Source organism: Lingula anatina, chromosome 1 (genome assembly GCF_051362555.1).
Source record: "Lingula anatina isolate TDL-2025a chromosome 1, LinAna3.0, whole genome shotgun sequence".
In the NCBI taxonomy this organism is placed as follows: Eukaryota; Metazoa; Brachiopoda; class Lingulata; order Lingulida; family Lingulidae; genus Lingula; species Lingula anatina.
The window spans coordinates 38,630,028-38,649,294 of NC_141767.1; the positions used below are offsets into that span (position 1 = coordinate 38,630,028).

At 35.7% G+C, this 19,267-nt stretch overlaps 2 protein-coding genes across 12 annotated transcripts in view; one reads left to right on the plus strand and one right to left on the minus strand.

Annotated features, from left to right (window-relative positions):
- The window catches only part of LOC106155710 (slit homolog 2 protein), a 58,993-nt gene that overhangs the window by 11,166 nt on the left and 28,560 nt on the right, over positions 1–19,267 (plus strand). The gene's annotated exons all lie outside the window — the stretch shown is intronic.
- The window catches only part of LOC106155711 (uncharacterized), a 28,884-nt gene that overhangs the window by 5,119 nt on the left and 4,498 nt on the right, over positions 1–19,267 (minus strand). For 6 of the 9 annotated variants that reach the window (XM_087000474.1, XM_087000475.1, XM_087000473.1 and 3 more), the window contains 3 exons: positions 18,503–18,678; positions 1,046–1,082; positions 320–426 (listed from right to left, as the gene is read on the minus strand). The exons of 1 other annotated variant lie outside the window; for it this stretch is intronic. In XM_087000474.1, coding sequence (XP_086856600.1) covers positions 420–426; positions 1,046–1,082; positions 18,503–18,678 — 220 coding nt within the window. In that variant the 3' untranslated portion in view covers positions 320–419. The remainder of the gene's footprint in view (positions 1–319; positions 427–1,045; positions 1,083–18,502; positions 18,679–19,267) is intronic. 2 more of the 9 variants (XR_015331858.1, XM_087000479.1) reach the window with 2 other exon arrangements.

Below are 19,267 nucleotides of genomic sequence, written 5' to 3' on the forward strand. Positions count from 1 at the left end.
CGAAGCATTAAGGGTAAAAACAAGTATTCTTAAAATCTCTTTTATGCATCTGTGCATGTACTTCAAGTATTAAACTGCTGAACAAACTGACATGTTGTCCAACCACAAAGTTTACCTTAACAGTTATACCATGCAACAGTAGCACACAGTTAAGTATAAAGTTTCAATGAACTTTTGAAAGAAAATACATGAGGAATTCTTTTTACTGGTTTATGAGTCTTGTTCTATATTGGTCTCTTTCATGATTTTGCCTATACTGTAAAGTCTACATAGTGGAAAACAATATCTTACTGACATTTCCATGTATAAAAACATTTACCTTTATTACTCAATCAAAACACAAAAATAGCTCTCATCCCATGCTGGTCATCACCATGTAGAACTGCACTCATACTGTGAACTATTCTTGAAAACTTGTTTTAATCCCTAATAAAACAACCAAGAAGCATTAAAATAAAATAACATATCATATTCAAATGCCACAGATAACAGGCTCTTTCTTGAACATAGTTTGGGAAATAATTGAAAAACGAACCCTAAAAGAAAGCATTTGGTAAATTTTCACTGTAAAGTCGTGTTTCCTGCCTAGTTGGGCTGACCTATCTCTATACACAGGATATACAACCCATCTTACCATCTTAGCAGGCTGTCTGATTACTTATAGCTCACCAAAGAAAGCAAATCTTATCCCTTAGATGCTCCAATCTCACTACCATTTAAATTGAATGCTATTAAATTATCTTCATATGGTAACCTTATTTTAATGATATTCCAAGATAAGAAGTACCAAGATATATCAACCCAACTTCACTGGAAACACTACATAAGGATCTCCACAAAGGAAAGAACAAACATGCTGAAATGTCTACACTCAAATTTACTGTGGGTCACTTATTTGTTTCTCAGTAGGAAGTCCCACTAGCAATCCAGCTATTTTACTCTTGTAAACACAAGAACATACATTTTGGGAGTAGATTGAAGTAGTATTTGGTTGTTTTTTCTTGTAATGAAACATACTTCAACCAAGCACATAAAAACAACTCACCGAATTACACATGGCCAGGGTTCAAATCTGTGTGGGCCTGGACAGAAAATAATAAAGATAATATTTTCTTAATTTTACCTCTAATTATGAGTGTATAAAATATTCTTTTGATGGATAACCCGCCTCTGCAAAAACAGATAAATAATGTAATTAAATATCTTTAAAAAGGTCAAATACCATATTTTAAGATGGATAGCTGCAATCTCTCATTAATGTGTAGTCACATAGCAATATAATCCAAGCACAAAAAAGGCCATTTATCCTTTAAGATATAGATATCGTCTGCAAAATATAGTCTTAAAGAATTGCCAGGTCAGCACTAAATGCCCTGCCAGTGCTAAGAAGTAACCTTTAAAAGCTTTGCTTTTTATTTACTGCATCATAAGCAATTTTGACAGTGCAGGATCATTATTTCCTATGGATCAGGTATTCAGTCTATGTCCTTCACGTCTGTATTAGCAGCCACCCCAAACTCTGGCCATTAACATTTCCCCCCATGGCACGCGGTTGATGGAGTGCGATTCCAATCAGGGCAATTTAGCATCTTTACACTTAATTCTATGCAGTCAGCTTCATTAAATGAGACAGCTTATAACTTAGGATGAAAATGTCAGGTATAAATGAGTTGGACCTTTCAGCAAGATTTACCTTTATTTTCCTATATCCAGGTAAATTGTGAACAAATAAGGTCGGTTCTAACATCAACATATCATGATTTTGCATGAAAAATGTTTCAAACGTCAAATCAGCTGAGCAGTGCTTATGATGGTCTAAAGGAAGAGGAAAATCTCATTAAGTTAGTAACTTAAAGTCAACCTTTTAAAAGTCCGACCAATTCATCAGGGAGAGGTCCCATGTCAACACCAGGGGAACACACCTATGCAATTAAAAAAAAAGCCTGCCTAATTTAATTTCTTTGGATAATAGTAACACCATACTAATTTGGGCCACAGGCAATGGAGCACACCGTACAATGTTTTGACCTGTCATGTAGCATTTGCAACCTTGTGTGTCTTTGACAACATACCATATGGTGCTGCCTTGAATTCCAAGGTGTCCCAATACATCATCTTACCAATCTTGCATAAAACAGGTTCAAAAGAAAGAAAAATACCATTGACTTAAAATATCTTTAACAAGATAAGTTGAAATAATTACTAACTTTCATGATTAAATTAGTGGCTTGGTAGCTATCTCAGAGTTACCCCAGCTAAAAATAAATTTCCTTAAAGCCAGATCTAAGACAAACTGAGGCATGAAATACCATTTAATGGACTAAACTAGGTAAGTAGCTGGAGAGCTCCATTCCTCTAGAAACTGTCCATTCTCTTTGGCTAAAAAAAAATCGGGTTTGACCAACTGGCTTGTTTCTGGTTGACTTATGCTCATCATTTTCATTTATAATTAAGACATTCAATTTTAATGTATTTCTAGGAAACACACATAAAAAAACTTTTAATTGCCATATGTGAACTGCATTAATTATCATAGGTGTGCAGGCTACTAGCAAGTGCACTGTATTTTCTTAGTCAGGTAATATTAATTTTATTTTGGTCGATGAACCCTGAATACAGGAAATCTTGTTTCACTTTTGAATTCATTCAGATTTTAGGCTTGATTTTCTGTTAAGGTATAAATTTGTATTTATACTGGTCATGTAAACTGGTTGGGTCAGTACAGTAGCTGTCAATGGACTTTTCCATTCCTTCATCCAAAGTGTACTGTTTAGTGGCATCACCATCACAACACTGCTACACAGCTGTGGAGGTTTTATTGGTGTCAAGGATGTCCCTGTTAGCAATGCCAGTCTATTTCAATGATTTATTTCTTCACAAAATACAAACTAGTTGCCCCTTGCTGTTTTCTTCAACTGTCTGACACATTCTGTCTAACCTAAAGCATGGCTTGTCATATGTTGTCTCTCTTTTCTACAATGTGTTTCCTTTCTAGGGACTTTTATGATCTCCCCTATGGAAAAATGGAGGTAAATCATAATTCATCTGAGCCAGTACTGAGCATTTTGACACTAATCTTTAGAAGAGAGGCAAATAAACTGGAGGGCAAATTCTGCCACCAAAAGTGTAACTGTTGAGAGGTTTGTAGTGCGTTTATTAGCCCAAAACACGGAAGGAAACAATTTTATTCAAAGATGAACCATAGGGTGAATGAATTTTCTATTAAAACAGACTCTTAAGGCATGGATTTATGTGTAGTAGATTAAAAAAATCCAAGTTATCTCAGGTCATATATCTCAAACAATGAAGTGCTCAATAGTTTCCTGAAGCAGGTTGACTCAGATATTAGGTAAACATTAATTTTTATGTGAATTAGCATTGTAGATTTATACTGACACTCAGTTAAGTTCCAGTCGACCTTTTTCATTAATTACATATTGTTTCTAATAATTCAATACAAACAAGTCTTAAATTTCACAGAAAGCCCAGATATTGAAAAACTTTCTACTTTGGACAATGACTATTTACCCTGGATACAGCTGTGAAAACTCCACCATAAATGAAATCTTTGGGCGGGTGTTTTTTAAATGCATGAAGAATAATAGAGTTTCGAGTCCATTTATTTCATTTACTTCATTTACGGCATCTTTAATTCAATTACAATGAAAACTGATTTAAAGGCGGTTACTCCCCATTGTTAACCTGACAGTAGCAAGTAAAAATATACAAGTATAACAAACTTAGATTACTTAAATTTGGTCATCTGGAAAGTATAAAAGCCTATCCCATTTTATACAATCTCCTTTGAACTCAAGGTGAAATTGAAAAGATAATCTTTGGAATGTAGTATACAAATTAACAATTGTAAATGTTTTGTCTGTCAGTCATTGTTTCGATTGATTCTTTGCACATTCTATCCTTGGCTTAAACAGAATGTCACCAAAATTTCAAGAGCTAGTTCAAAGGGTACAGCAGCAAAGGCCACCCATGCCACCCAATTGATCTTGGAAATTTGTCAGAGTCTTCATGGATAATAGTGGGCGTAAAATGGTAAAATCTCTATAAAAAGAGGGACGATGTGACAGTTAGGTAAACTAAGAATAAAGCAGCTTTACTGTATTATCATTACCCATACTCAGGGCTCCAAATTATACTTATCAAGCCAGAGATATGGTATCTCTTAACGAAACAAGGAGCCCATTGGCAGTACATGCACTACAGCATTTCGTAGCCTTGGGCCTATAGATATAAGCCAGCTAGTTGGCTGGTTTACTGGTTTGTCACACAGATAGATGCACATGTACTACACAGACCATCTCCCCTGCCAGACATATACACAGTAAATTGTGCATCCACTTAACCCTGTCAACCTCTACTTCCCAAGACAACATGCCAAGTGCTCAGTTTTATTGCTGTCATAAGGTGTAAACGGAGCCCTATTTTGAACAAATATCTTATCCTGATATAACATGGTATTTCCTTAGTTGAAGGTATAAAGACCAGGCTAATAAAATATCTTCATTCCATCACTCGTTCGTCTTTCGTCATCATCGAGAAGCCAATCTGGTTTTATTTTGGTGTAAAAAGTGAACATGTTTATTCTCTCCTTCCCCACATGTTGGCAATCTCCAGTGTCTGGACCAAGCTGCACAGAGACATGGTTGCTATTAAAGAAAGAAATCCATTTAAGATGGCTGAAGACCTCCTGAATTATTACCCATTGTTGCAATGACAATCTATGGTTTTCAAAAGGTCAAAAAATTGGGATTGATTTTTGCTGTAAGGAAAATGTAGCTATTTATGCCACCCTGACAGGCTCTGGTTGTGACCTCCAAATTCTTCATCATGGAGATGGTGAACACTTTTAACATAGGACAGATGATGTATTGAGACACAGAGACCATAACACACCTTACCATGTTACTGTACTCTGAAAACAATTTTAAGGAATTTGATTTTTTTCTTCTTCTAGATGAGCCTTTACATGACAAGAGAATCAATCAGCTCAAAATCCTAAGTTTAAGAAATCATTATCAAAGTGATATATATATTCGAAGCATATCAGACTGTTCACACATTCAGTAGAATTTATATACAGTAAATGTTGTATTAGTAACAACCTAGATAAGCCAATCCTTAAGTAATAACATGGATCTTGATAAGGGGTGCTGCTGGAATTCTATTTTATTCAATGTCATATGAACATTTCAATAATACCAATAAGCTTAATAAGCTCTGCAGCATTATGTTGCTTAAAATCCACAACAATAAGTTCTTTCCAAACAAAAGTGGTGACTATCAGTTTAAAATTGTGAAATATCCTCAGAGGTAAAATCCCATATTGGGACAAAATAGCATGAAATTCTTTCAACTGATTATGGTTAAGAGCTCTTATAACACCTTTTGGAGAGCCACTCCAAGATCCAATTTTCAGAAATCCTTGCAATTCTGTCAGGAGCATGGGTACAGCTGTGTTTGTATAAAAATCATAGATCAAAGAAAACCTCAAAGGCCAACTATGTATCTAACAGGCCACCTATCTGGGACCAGAGGGCCACTAAAACTGTTTTTGGACCCAATTTCAAAGGAACTTTTGTATTATCAAAGAGAAAAACACTAAATCTGTGCTGAAATCAAGTCATATTTGATAACGCATTGATGTTTTACTTGTGACATTATAGCTTGACATGAATGTGAACTCTCCAGAACAGGTGGAAGAGACCTGTCGATATGTAACTCTAGGATAAATATACTCTGCTTGTACAAAAAACAAGATCATTAAACTGTATCATCAAACCAGGGATACTTAATACAAGAATCGGTTTTGTACAATTACTTGATAATCCTCCAACAAAGTGCACAATTGGTCATGTATTCTAGAAAATCACTTGCCCTACAGGGTCCCTCACAGTAAAAAATAAGTTCCAGGTTGACTTTGTTAAAAATAACAGCGGACCTTAAGATGCTGGGCTCACACGCACTTGCAAGGGCTGATGGTCAGACAAACGTGTACAGCAGAATGTTTGAATTAACTTGTTACAAATGTAAAATAGGGATAAAGGATGGGGTTTTATTTGCCCACTTTTTTACTGATTAAAAATAGCCTGACTTCACATCTATGCCTGCCCTTGTCCAAGATGTGGAGAAATAGATTGCGCCTGTTACAAGTTTTCGGACGCATTTATCACATGTAAATCTCCACCTTACTGCCTTGTTACTAAGTAACCCACTACATACTATCTCTGCTTTTTCTACCACTTTCCAGAGGCAACAACATTGTTTGGATGTAGGTTAATGTAATATAACACCAGCACTTCAAACTGAACCATTCCTGTTTCTTTCTGGCCATACCCCTCAATGGAAGCCTCCCAACTGTGTTGGACAAACACTTCACACCTCCATCATAGCATCATAAAGACTAATTGTAAAGCAGCGAAATCCCAGTGCACCTGCTTCACTTGGCTTTCTAACAACTTTGACGACCCACATACACACATGCGTGCATGCATGCGTGCATGCATATCCACACATATTCAGCAATGTACATGTTATGCCATTAAACATACAATGCAGTAGGCACTTTCATAATTATGCAACATTGATAAATTGATAGATGTTAGAGTAACACAGATGAATACTCAATTCTTTGTCCCTGGACAAATTTCTTTCAAGCCCACTTGGCAAAAAATTTATTGTGGCATGTAGAAAATTTGCACAAAGAGGTTAATTACATAATGAAACAAGCAAGTTCAGCCCTTCTTTTCGATATCAAATGATTGTATAGCATGCGAACTAATTCTTTTCATTCAATTTTTGTGTAATAGTACATTATCTGTCTGTATCATGCAAAAGCAGTGACACTAACAGTGATATGAACACATCATCTAAAACAAATTACAACATATAACATATGTAGCAGGCAGGTGGCAAGTGCATGATAATCATAAAACAGTTTATGGTTTCATTAACCCCCCCCCCAAAAAAAGAAAAAAAAATGTCCATGATTATGAACAAATGAAATATTAGACCTAATATATGAAGAGCAGGTAGGGAAACCTATACAAGTGAGAAGTCATAACCGTAAAATGAGATTTTAATCAGTCCTGTGCATGTCTGTCACCATTATTCTTCTAATAGAAAACAAAAATCAATGCCCAGGGTATGAATAAAGAAGTGTCACCTATATTGTAATTTGTCACTTCCTATAAACTGTACCAGGGTCATCAAACAGTAAAGCCCTGACTGTCATACATGTAGCCTACCTTCAGAACCTATTTTATCAAAAGGTACTTTAGGTCCAATTTTGGGATGTTAGCACTTGATTGCGATTTCTCATTGTGCAACCCCCCCTGTGCTCCTTGTGAAGATGTCTTTACTCAATTTGAAAAAGGAAAACATTAGTTCTTAGGGGCAAGGGGGACATAAAACTAGCATCTACATCCAAAAGTTGTGGTTATTATATTTTATTACAACGTTTCTGACCATGGCCACAGTGAGACTCCTTTGAGTTGTACTAGTATAACACCCCATTTCCATAGATTTTTAGATCGATCTATCCCTGTGGGGAGTCTCACTAGATTACTGTCAGCTTGGCCGGCTTAAGCGTCTGTCCCGCCTACAAAAAGCTGTAAGGGGGTAATTAACTATGGTGCCTGATCGGCTGACTGCAATTTAGCGTGAACCCCCAGGGAGTTAGGTCGATCTAAAACTTAATCTTTAGATCGATCTAAATCTCTGGGAAAGCACTCTAAGATAGAGCTTTTTTTTTGTATTGGCACAGTATGGTTAGACATAATTAGTTTATAAACAATTTATCTTATCATTAACTTGTGAGTGATTAATACTAAACATCCTTGCAGTTCAGTTGTGTGCTTTGGCTTCTGATGAAAAGGTTAAGTTTAGTCTGAAAAGATACATTTCATTTAAAAAACCTGATAGACGCAAATGTTTATAGCAAATTTTGCTCTCCTAACACAAAAAACTACCCTAAAATACAATCTTGACATGTGAGAAAGAAAAACCTGGTATCTCGATTTCAGTCTCACCTGTAGACACCAATATTGAAATTTTACGACAAACAGAACACTAGAAGTTAATTTTATGAAGTACCTTTGGGTGGGCTTCCCTTACTCTACTCAAACAACACAGAAGCTGCAAAACAATGGGATATTTAGCCGTTCCATCTCAGTATCCCGACTCATCAGTCATTGCCACCCTGTTTTATTGTTTACAGTAGCAGCATTCATCCATCTCTTTTTTATAATGAAAAGCTCATATAAAGTGGCCTTCTTATGATGATGAATGAGAAGAGGTGGACATAAAACCAATGGCCAGCTAAATTAGACTTTAAAAGTGGTGGGTACTTATAGTAATCCAAGTTGTCTGCCAATACTTGAAATCAGCCATTTAAAAACATAAATAAAATTACATAGCAATAATTTTATCTCTTTTTCATTGAAAATTCTCCAAACAATTTAATTTAATCTATACATCAATTCAACACAATCTATTGAAGTTTTTTATATCCCCAAAAAGGAAATGTGATGGCTTTATGTATTATGGTAACATCTATGTAAAATATCTTAAAACTCAATCAATAATTTTAAAAAACTTGGATTTTTAATGGCCCTACTTGATAGACTGTCAAGTTCACAGAAGGTCAAAATGAGGTCAAAAAGTTGTTTTGTGGTCAAATGTCAACACAACACCTGTATTTTTTCTCTTATAATGAGACCTTAATTAACTCACCTAATTATCATCTCGTACCAAAACACATATCAAAGTGACCTTTCAAAAAGGAATTATCCAAATTGCCATTTTCAAACCTCAATGTTTGCTAGTTTGGCTCTACTTGTAAAAGCATTTGAGTCTTGATGGACATCAATAATTCTGATGTGTGTTGCCCATTACACACCCAATTGACACCAACATCAGAGGCCAAGCCACTACATTATTCCAATATGGGCCTAGTTTAAACTGACATTTCTGCTAAGTTGGCATTTAGGTAATGTCCTGCTGACAATGAGTTCATCTCTCTCTCTCTCTCTCTCTCTCTCAAGCTTTTCATGTTCTTTTATACCTTCCTTTTTTTTAAAAAAGTTTCCTCAATTTCATGCATATTTGCATTCTGTTTTCAAACATTTGAACCATTGTAACATTAACATTTATATAGATGACATTTTTAATATATCTGAGCTATCTCTTAAATTTTTGAGACATCTGGCACATGCGTATAAAGTCTCCAATTAAAAAACAATCAAAAGATTACAGCTGCTATAATGCATAAACGAAGAACTGAGGTATCAATCAAATGGTCAATTTTGTCTTTAAAAATAACATATGGCAGGATTTCTATGTTAAAATTGTGGCTAATCTTCAGTTTACTCCTCCTCTGCTGTGAAATATCACTGCTGCCTGTTGACTTGAATTCGGACCGAGGGACGAGAGATTCATAAAAGTAAGTTTTGCTCCTCCAAGGTGTGCTATGACCCCAGTGTATAAACCCTCCCAACTCTCTATTATTTACCAAAAGAAATAGTTGCAGGAAATCTATCCACTTAGATACAGTAGCATTTCACCCCAAGGGATGGGTCAGTGAAGGGTCTCCGATTCTGTCAATGTTTTTTTGTATTACAATGACAAACAGTAACCATTAGACCTTGAACAACAAGACAAGGTCCTGGGGCCATCTCCTTCGCGCAAGCTTGAAATTTGTTTCAGAAATGCAATACTTCTCCCCACCTGTACTGCTGGGCGAGGCTATAAAAATATACATACCTGACTAGCAATGATAACTGTTAAGGTCAGGATTTTGAAATAAAAAAATCAGCTCTGTACAGAGTACTCTGTATCCGTATTTAAGTTTTAGCAGGTACATGCTATACCCTACTTTAGTTGAAAAGATGAATATCAGATAGAAATTACATTTTGCATTGCTGGAAAAGAATGTTGCAATATTTAAGATCCCTGCAGCATAATGTTCAGAGTAACCCCAATACACAGAGGGGTGTTTCCTGAATTGATGCTTTCAATAAGAAACATGCCACAAATACAGGGAACGCTATGTTCCAAGTTTGTTAGGTGGTGCATTAGCCTGTGTTTGTCCAAACCTTCATTTTAAACTGCTGTGTTTTCTTATGGTATTTTACCTTCCATCACAACACCTAAGGGATTCCTGGGGAGACATTATGGGCTTTTAAGCCATTCTAAAAGCAAGGTTTTTAAGCTTCGTTTTAAACCAACAGCTTCATAAAAAATGAAAGGGAAACAAATGTATCCTTAATGTTTACAACTGGTCTGAATAAAAAGAATAGAAACAAGAGAAGTTTTGAGAGTGATGACATCATATGGCTTTTACTCCTCTTTTTTTTTGTGCCCTCAAAAGTAACAATTCTAGTTCTAAACATAAGAAAAATCCAATAAAAAACAAGGGTTCAGTCCAAACACAGTAATGACATCATAGGGCTTTTCTGTACAAATTCTAGTTCAAAGGAAAGGGAAAATGTTTCCAGAAAAAAATGGGGAGTAGTACCAATGCTGTGCTGACATCACAGTATTTTTTCTAAATACTTCAAGGTATCAAACTAACTCTAAACAAGAATACAATGTTTTTCAATTGTTATAAAAAGAATCTCAAACGAAACACTTTCACACATTGATGTCAAGAAAAGGGTAGGCGCCCCATGAGGAGCTGTCTGACATAACATTTCCCCAGATTGCATGAGTTTGGGGAATTAAGTTTTACGATAGGTTGCTCTACATTAAATTATGAATACACGCCATTTGGTGCCAAAAACATAGGAACCACAATTGAAGCAAGCTTCAGACTGTATCTAAAAGCCAAGAAAAATAGGGTGAAAAATCCAAAACCTCTGGCTGAAGTGATAGCAAGTTTACCTGACACCAAACACACCTTGTCTACACTGTCAAATATGATAACCGCACTTATGCAACATAAAAATACAAGCTTTTGTTTTTATGCTACACATCTTTGTGGGATGATTGCATAATTGAGCAACAAGACAGTTTGGCTGCCACATAAGCTGGGTTTGGTAAATGAGAAAATGAAGCCACATGTGATATGTACAAGAAAAAGGAGAAAGAGAACTTTATGCTATGACACGTTCCAAGATACTAACTTTGGTGCGAGCAAAAGAAAGGCACTTCTTTATTCAATGTCTTGTACAGATCGTGAAGAATTAGAAAAGTTAATTTTTACTGCTTTGATGCAAATTCTTTAACTAATAAGAACAGCTGAATGTAACACGCCATAATTTTGGTTTTTCTAGTTACGACCTTAGGGGGGCTTAGGCCTTCAGTTTACTCTGCTTCTGTTGTAGAATACCCTGAAATGACTACATAACATATATGGCTAGGTTGTACTTGCTGGCAAAGTTCAAAAAGCTTTATTGTTTTGTTTTCATACACTATTTGCTTCAACTCCTGCGGTCATTTCAGTTGACTGATTAAGACTCTGCCTCATTTCACACAGAATTAATAGTTACACATTTGTGGTAAGACAGCTATTGTAGACCATTTATTTTGGTATGGCGAAGAACTGCTTCAAAAGCTACATAAACTGCAGCACTGCTTCAAAGACTGCTTGTGTGGTCGTTTACCATCAACATTTTGGTACTAATTCATATTCTATCAGTGTCCCCAAAAACATACAGTTTTGTCACTTGAAATGTGGCTTGTGTCTCTGATTTACACCTGAACTAAGGACAAATCTTTCAGAGCCCTTCCCTGCATCTGCACTAAGTCACCCATATCTCTTAACAGTATAGGTGTACAAACAGACTTCTTTGCATTACAAGAATCTCCCCCAGATATCTACGCTTCATTGCTAGTGGTAATTTGATTGCCACAATCAATTTGTTACTAGTTGTGTAGTTGACTGGACTATTTACCTTCTACCTGTTCTGTCCTGAAGTTAACTAAAGAAACAACCTAACAGAATGCTGAAGAGCTTTTGTTAAAGAAATAAAAATAAAGAAGCCCAATCAGATTACCCTATTCGGTATTGACTTAATATATAAAGATGGAATATTTCTGTTAAAATCAAATGTTTTTTATTCGGGTGTTAATGGCAGCATAACAAAATATAAAGATTAGAAGTGCTAATGCTATAAACCTACCAATTATTTGCCCTGCTTTTCATATCAATGAACTCAGCCATTTATTTTCTTTTTAATTCTATAGAATCTTTAAATTACTTGGTGTTGAATGATACAGCCTTGGTTTTCATCAGATAACACACAAAGTTTACCACAGAAGTCAAATCATATTTTCCCTAATGCAAACACCTTGGATGAATTAGATGCTATCAGTAAGGCTCAACTGTTGGAGAAAGTTTCAGAGTATCATCTAGGTCACAAACACAAAACTAAATTCAAACAAAAAGATATACATCTAAAAGGCAATACTAAAGAATTTCAAGTATCCCAGAAGTAAATCTCTACTAAATACCAAACATGCAACACAGGTAACACTGATGATAGTAATTTTAATTTAAAAAAGGCAAAAAATATTTAATTGATAACATTGCATTGGTAAAAGGGAACTTCATTGTAAGGGAAAACATGAAACTTAAAGAGTTTGTCCAGACCACTTTGCCAAATATGTACACAACACCTTATACCACAAACTTCAAGCTTTGCAATGATAAACTAACACACCATTCATGTTGTCTCCTTTGAGACAGGTGATCGTCAAAGGTTATCTAGATGTTGCTCATTAATTTTCAATTTCCTGCCTTTATAGAATTTGTTGACAAATTTTAACACCATCCCCATTGGTAAGGTATAAATAACTCCAAATCAGACAGATAGTAAAGAAACAGGACTCTTCTTGTTCCCTATGTTATATGAAAAATCAACAAACTTAGGGGTTAAATCACTTATTTTGAAACTCTGTTCACAATATCTAATCTCTGAGGAACAGGATCATCAAAGGGTTCCGCCTCTTGATGGCTGCACTTATTTCAGACTTCGCAGTGGATAAAGACATTACAAAAGGTGCTTGTGTTGAAATAAAATAAGATGGCATTCGTGAATAAACATTCGTAGACCATAAAATTAACAAAACACTTTAATAGGGTAACATGAAAAAGGGATGAAAGTTGCGCTTTTTGGGTTAGAAATAAAGCAGTGAGGGGCTTAAGAAAAAAAGCTTTGAAAAACGTGTAAAACACTTTAAACAGCCTCCAGCCTGTTTGTGTAGTTCGTGTTCATTTGTTTGTACCACAGTCTTGTCAGTTTAAGTTGCCATATTTTGAGAAGCAACACACAAATATTTGAGCCGTGATTTTTACTGAAGTAAAGTGAGAACAATAGGCCAACTTGGGCAAAACATGATCTAGCAAGACCTCTTATTATGAACCTCTTCTGAGTTATGGTAGTAAATGTCATTTACCTATTAAATTCATATCCTTTGATGTTGTTTTCACTCCCATTTATCTGTTTGTACAAGCAGCTAGCAAAGCATGGATGACTTGAATAGAGAAATGAATTCACAACACAGACATTATACTGCTTTTGTATGCTACCAATTTTTTCATAGAAATTCACTTTTGTCTGAAAATAACTAACTTGGGTTAAAGGCAATTTTACCCTATCATCATAAATGCCCCATGATGAAAACTACAATAGAGAGAAAATAAATGGCAATAGGCTTTGTCAGATAAGCGGAACACAAAATATCATTAAAATTTTTGTCAACTAAATATTTTTCATATCTTGGGGGTCTCATAAACACCCAAGAAAGGACTAGTCATAAATTGTTCCAAATCTAAGTATAATAGCATACAATATGAAGTGTTGGTGATACTGGAAAGTCACACTGCTTTCTACAATAGGGAAACTTGCAAGGGTATGACCTGCGCCTTTGAAATCCAACATCACCCTTGAGAAAGTTGATTTCTCACCCTTGGTTTTGGACAACTTTTGTTCAATTGGCATACCTTGAAGGTACAGAGTCTTGAAAAAACAAACCAGAAATTGAATTATGAAATCAAAATAGGCAATATTAGTTTTCAAATCCATCCAGTCTTAATGTTCAGGACCATTTATCCTGACATTTTTACATCTCTTTTTAAATGTGACCGAATAAGCAGCAGACAAAATTTTTTGCTTGTCGACCCCCCCTTTGGTCTTAGTGCAAAGTTAATTACCAAGGTCCAGGTTTACTGTTTCCGACAAAAAAAGAAATTCTGTCTGGGCCAAACTTTATATTCTTCTTGACTGATAAGGGTCTCAGATAAGCCAATAAAGGTAGGTGTTCAGTGTTAGAATCAAATGTGGTTTTAATGCTGACCCCTTTGATAGCCTTCATCATCAGAACTAATAGATCATAAAAACACACACAATAAAGGAAAGAAAACGTAGCAGCAAAAGCTACTGGCTATACATAATACAAGCATGGAAAGATACAGTATCAGCATCAATTATTCATAGTGAGAATAAAACTGATTTGGATCACATTCAAGCTACCATCTGGCCATCCAATATAAAAAACAAACTCCTTATAAAAGTTCCCTGCGAAATGTTAATTGATCATTAAGCGTAAATGAGGTGATATATTCTAATTCCAAGTGACAGCACATGGCACTGGCGGTAACATGGAAATGTGTATATAGTATTTGCAGCTGATACTAGAGAGAATGTGGTGACAAGTCAGTAACACCAGTAGTGCCATGTACCTGGCTGGCACAAGTCCAGACTACAAGCATGTAGCTTAATAAGGTGACAACTGCCGTCTGCTGATCTTATCTGAACTGGCCTCTTCAGCTGTGGATGGGGAGATGATTTGGAAGATATCTGATAACTTGAGAAAAAATTATAGCCCTTCTACTTTTTATTAGTTCCCAATTTGGTGAAATTTGGCATTACTGTTTTGGGGTTTTAAATTGGCTGAATGTATGCGATGAATGTAAGACGTAAACATTGTAGCACAGGTGGTTAGATAAGTCATGAAGATACTTATACTTTCATAAGGTAATTTGATACATATATTCTGAAATAAGAATTCTCCTACATGTCAGAAAGTATGTAGAGGCTGATTGAAACATTTTGGTGACAATGATGATGATGAATAAGGAATCTGTACCCAGTAGTTTCAAAATCAAAGCTATAGGTTAGTGTACCAGACCATCCCTCTGTGTGTAGCAGAAAAGATGGAGGAACTCCACACATCTGGTGTTCAAGGCCTGCTTGTAAACATATCAGTCCATGTGGTAGATTGCATGTTAGGGGGGAATAATGTGCTAGAGACCCAAAAATTGCCTTCTTGCATAACAGATTTCAATTGAGCATATAATTAGTGATGCCAATATCTCACCAACTCTCCCCCTTATCACTGCAGGGATGTAGTAATGGTGTGATGTGCACAGCATGGGATCTGATCTGACCAGCCCACCACATTTACAGGTCTAGACAACATAACAGCATTTATTACATGAGTTCCATTACTATTATGGCATGTCACTTGTACCTAATGATTTCCAGATCTTCAGCTATGACATTATTGATATTCTTGCCATAAATGTCACCTCTTTTTATAATGATTTTGCTCATCTGAATGTATTGCATAGTGACATTGCAATCAATTTTTATTTGCATTTGTACCAAAACACTCAAAACGTTCCCCAAGGTTTTGTTTGCTTAGATAACTGCTTGATCTGGCTGGGTTGCCAGTCAGCCTAATGTGTATTTTTATCATTTTCTTCATATAATGCAATATGGCAGTTAAACTCAAGATGGGGAAATCATCATTGAGCTACTGCAGCAAAGGCAGCAGAAGTGCATTGCTATAGTCGACTCTGGACAGCATGCTCTTGGAGAAAATGGGTTTTCAGTTGTATGAATAGGGCTCAAGTAACCAATTACCTCGATAAGAAAATAAAAAATTTAAAAACTAAGATTTTCAATTTCAAATCCATCAAAATTTTGTTTTAAACACATTACAAATCGGTTCCAGTTGGAACAAAAATCTGCTATCAGCACTTGGCTGGAGCCAGATTACCCCTTCTCCTGATCTTTAATAAATCAGTGCTTACATTGTAAGCCACTTTGTTGGATTAAAGTATCAGCCCTTATCTCAGTTGTTTAAAGTTAGAATTAAGATATGCCACACAGGAGCACAACAGGAAACAAGTCCTCGTGTGGCAATGTAGCATTGGGCTTGGCTGACCACAAGGAATGACCAATACAATACTAAAAACAACTCATAATAACATAGCAGTCAGGCAAACTAATCTAAAACCACAAACAATAGCTCGATAAACAACTATTTTTACCTGCTTCTCATTAATACATCTTACTCAGGCTGCTTTTCATTGGCTGACATTGAAACAATTAACTGAAATTCTGGTTTAAGCATAGTTTCCCACACTTTCAGCAGACTTAAATTAAGCAATTCTACTTTTAGAGCAATCACACCTTCTATTAGTTAAAAACAGATGAGATTAATTAGTGTAATATTTTTTGGGGGGGAGGTGGTGAACATAAAGGGAGTTGTTTGAATAAAATAATCCACACAGTAAAAAATTATTTTTTTCTGTAGTCTTTGGACACCTTATTTACTGCATGTTCAATTGTTGACTTACGTCACTTCCTTTACAACTAACATATTTCAAAAATTATTACATTAAAATTTTCTTCAATACAGTGATTTCTGCATTAAACTGAAGATACAATCCACCATCAACTTTCAGGCTTCAGGCAAAAAAGGGGATGGGGTGAGGGGTTAGACTGAGATTTAGATTAAATTGTTCTTATTAACTCTTGTTTACTGTAGAGGAAAATGCATCAGAAATTGCATCTACTCACTCCCTTTTAAAAGGAAGCACTGAATGACAAGCAGCAAATGCAAGTTGGGATTTGTTCTTTTCAGCTGGCATTTAAAATGTAACAGAATACAAACTGTATTATGAAGATAACACAGCAGCCCACATCTGATCACAATCACACAAAGCCACTACAAAGTGCAAGTACAAATTGGGATTCAAACAGCAGATATAAAAGGCAAAGTGGCCTGTTCGGAGGCTGCTTGCATTTGAGCATAATCGTATTAATACCACTGAAATTGTGGAAGAGTTCATACTGATTAAGCACCAGTGTCGAGAGAGTAAAAAATAACAAGATGAAATTTAAAGAAAATGACCCTGATCTTATTAAAAGGATGTTTAAATATATGCCTAGGTTATATAAAATGAAATTTGGGGATCTGTTTTTTTTTCACAGCAATAAAGAAAAAATACAAATGTTTTTCCAGAAAAAAATTCCAGATTGCAATATGCCATTTAGCTGTATAGGTAGCTTGGTCTTGTCTATAATCAAATGAGTGCTGTGGATGTTTCAGAATCCAACATTTCTACAACATTACTGTGTTACAGATACCAAAAACACTAGAAGAAACTAACATGAAATCGTGAGAAATTGTTACTCTTCTAGGTGCCACAGAGGTTAAACAGTTTAGTGATAAACAGCAAATGTCAAGTTAAGTTATGTGGTTTCTGCAGGGGGAGAGTCTTGGAATCAGAAGAAAGAGAAAAAACTAATATTCATATCTCTTACATGAAAACCGATACATTTTGTGACTTTCTCTGCTGTTCTTTTTTATTTCCGTGATGGGTTTTTGCAGTTGTTGCCCAAATCTCTGTAACATCCACACTCCAAGAGGCAGCACCAAGCAGCTTCAGTAATGTATAATGCAAACAATCCTGACCACTTATCTCAACATACTTCTTATTAAGTACGGAGACCTGCTGCTGGAAGCTGGTGTTTCACTCCCGCACAAAGAAAACAGGAGGTAAAAAAAAATTAACTTCAAAGTCAGAAGCATATACTCTCCCTGGACAGATGCACAAACAACAGTAAAACAACTTCCAAACAACAACCCCTTTGATCCCCTTGTGGTCCTGGTTAAGGTAGAAAGCTGAAGGTTATGACAAGTATAGACCACAAGAAATTGCACTTGCACAACTCCAAGGTAAAAAAGGTTACATAACAGCTTAAAGAAAACACATGAAAACCTCACGATTTTACCCAATATCTCAAGTAACCAAGCAAACCTTTGCATGCCTAAGGGAGTAACGGAAATACATTTTATAGAAAACAATGGGGCAATTCCACCCCCTTCTAAACATCAAAGACTAGGGAGTGATAACCTTGATATCTGATAAATTCCAGTACTGATCAGTCAAAGGAAATGATGACGCTCGCAGACCTTTCCTAATACACACATTTTTACCCTCCTGAACCGTACAAAGAAACCTTTTATTCTTTTTTTCTGTCATGTCATTATATGACTGAGTGGGGGGTAGGAAAACATTGCTTCTGTTGTGATTTACATATAAACCAATCTCATCTACCATCAATTAATGTGTGTGTTGTGATAGACCAGCAAATATAATGTTGTTAGTTTGAATAAGGCACATGAGAACAGCATGAAAGCTGCGACTTCAAAAGTTGACACAAATGTTACAAAAGTGTCAATGTCTCACCTGTTATGTTGGCCACAGGTGTCAACTTGCCATCTTTTGTCACAGTAGCCAGACCGTGTTTGGAGAGTTGCATAATGAGGCAGGACACTAGTTCATGTATACCACCACTGTCAATGGGGCAATCTACGAGGTGTGTGTTCTTTCTGCTTCCATAGTGTGCTTTTGCTAGCAATGGCCTGAAAGCACACAAGGATAAAAGTCAAATGTTCTAAACCTCCAAGTTAACCTTTATTACTGGCCTCTGGCTGTTTATGACCCAATGATATAACAGTATAGCACCAGCATAATTGTATAACTGTTCATAAAGTTATTACTGCAAAAAAAAAACATGAAAGAATATTTCATATGTATACGTGCAACAAATAATGGGACATGTACTGATGATGGACTGAAATAGTAACAGTTTCCCTTACTTTACTATACATGTAGAAAATATTTTGTATTTGTGCATGAAACTGTCAAAAATTATAGAAATAATTCTAAAAATAGTCGATAATTCCACCTTGTTGCACACATATTCAACAAGAAATTGAATAATGGGAAAGAGTACATTAGAGAATCTTAAGCAGAATGATATGCTATTCAAATGAACACAAACATACAAAACTAAGTGGACAGCTACAGTGAACCTTGAAATCCTAAATTTGTATTAATACTCTGGTTTCAAAATAAAAACATTCCTGAAGTAACCACTGAAAGCCCAATATATAGTAAGATCAAGTATAATTGAATTGAAGGTGATGGGTTGGAAAATTAAAGGTGGTG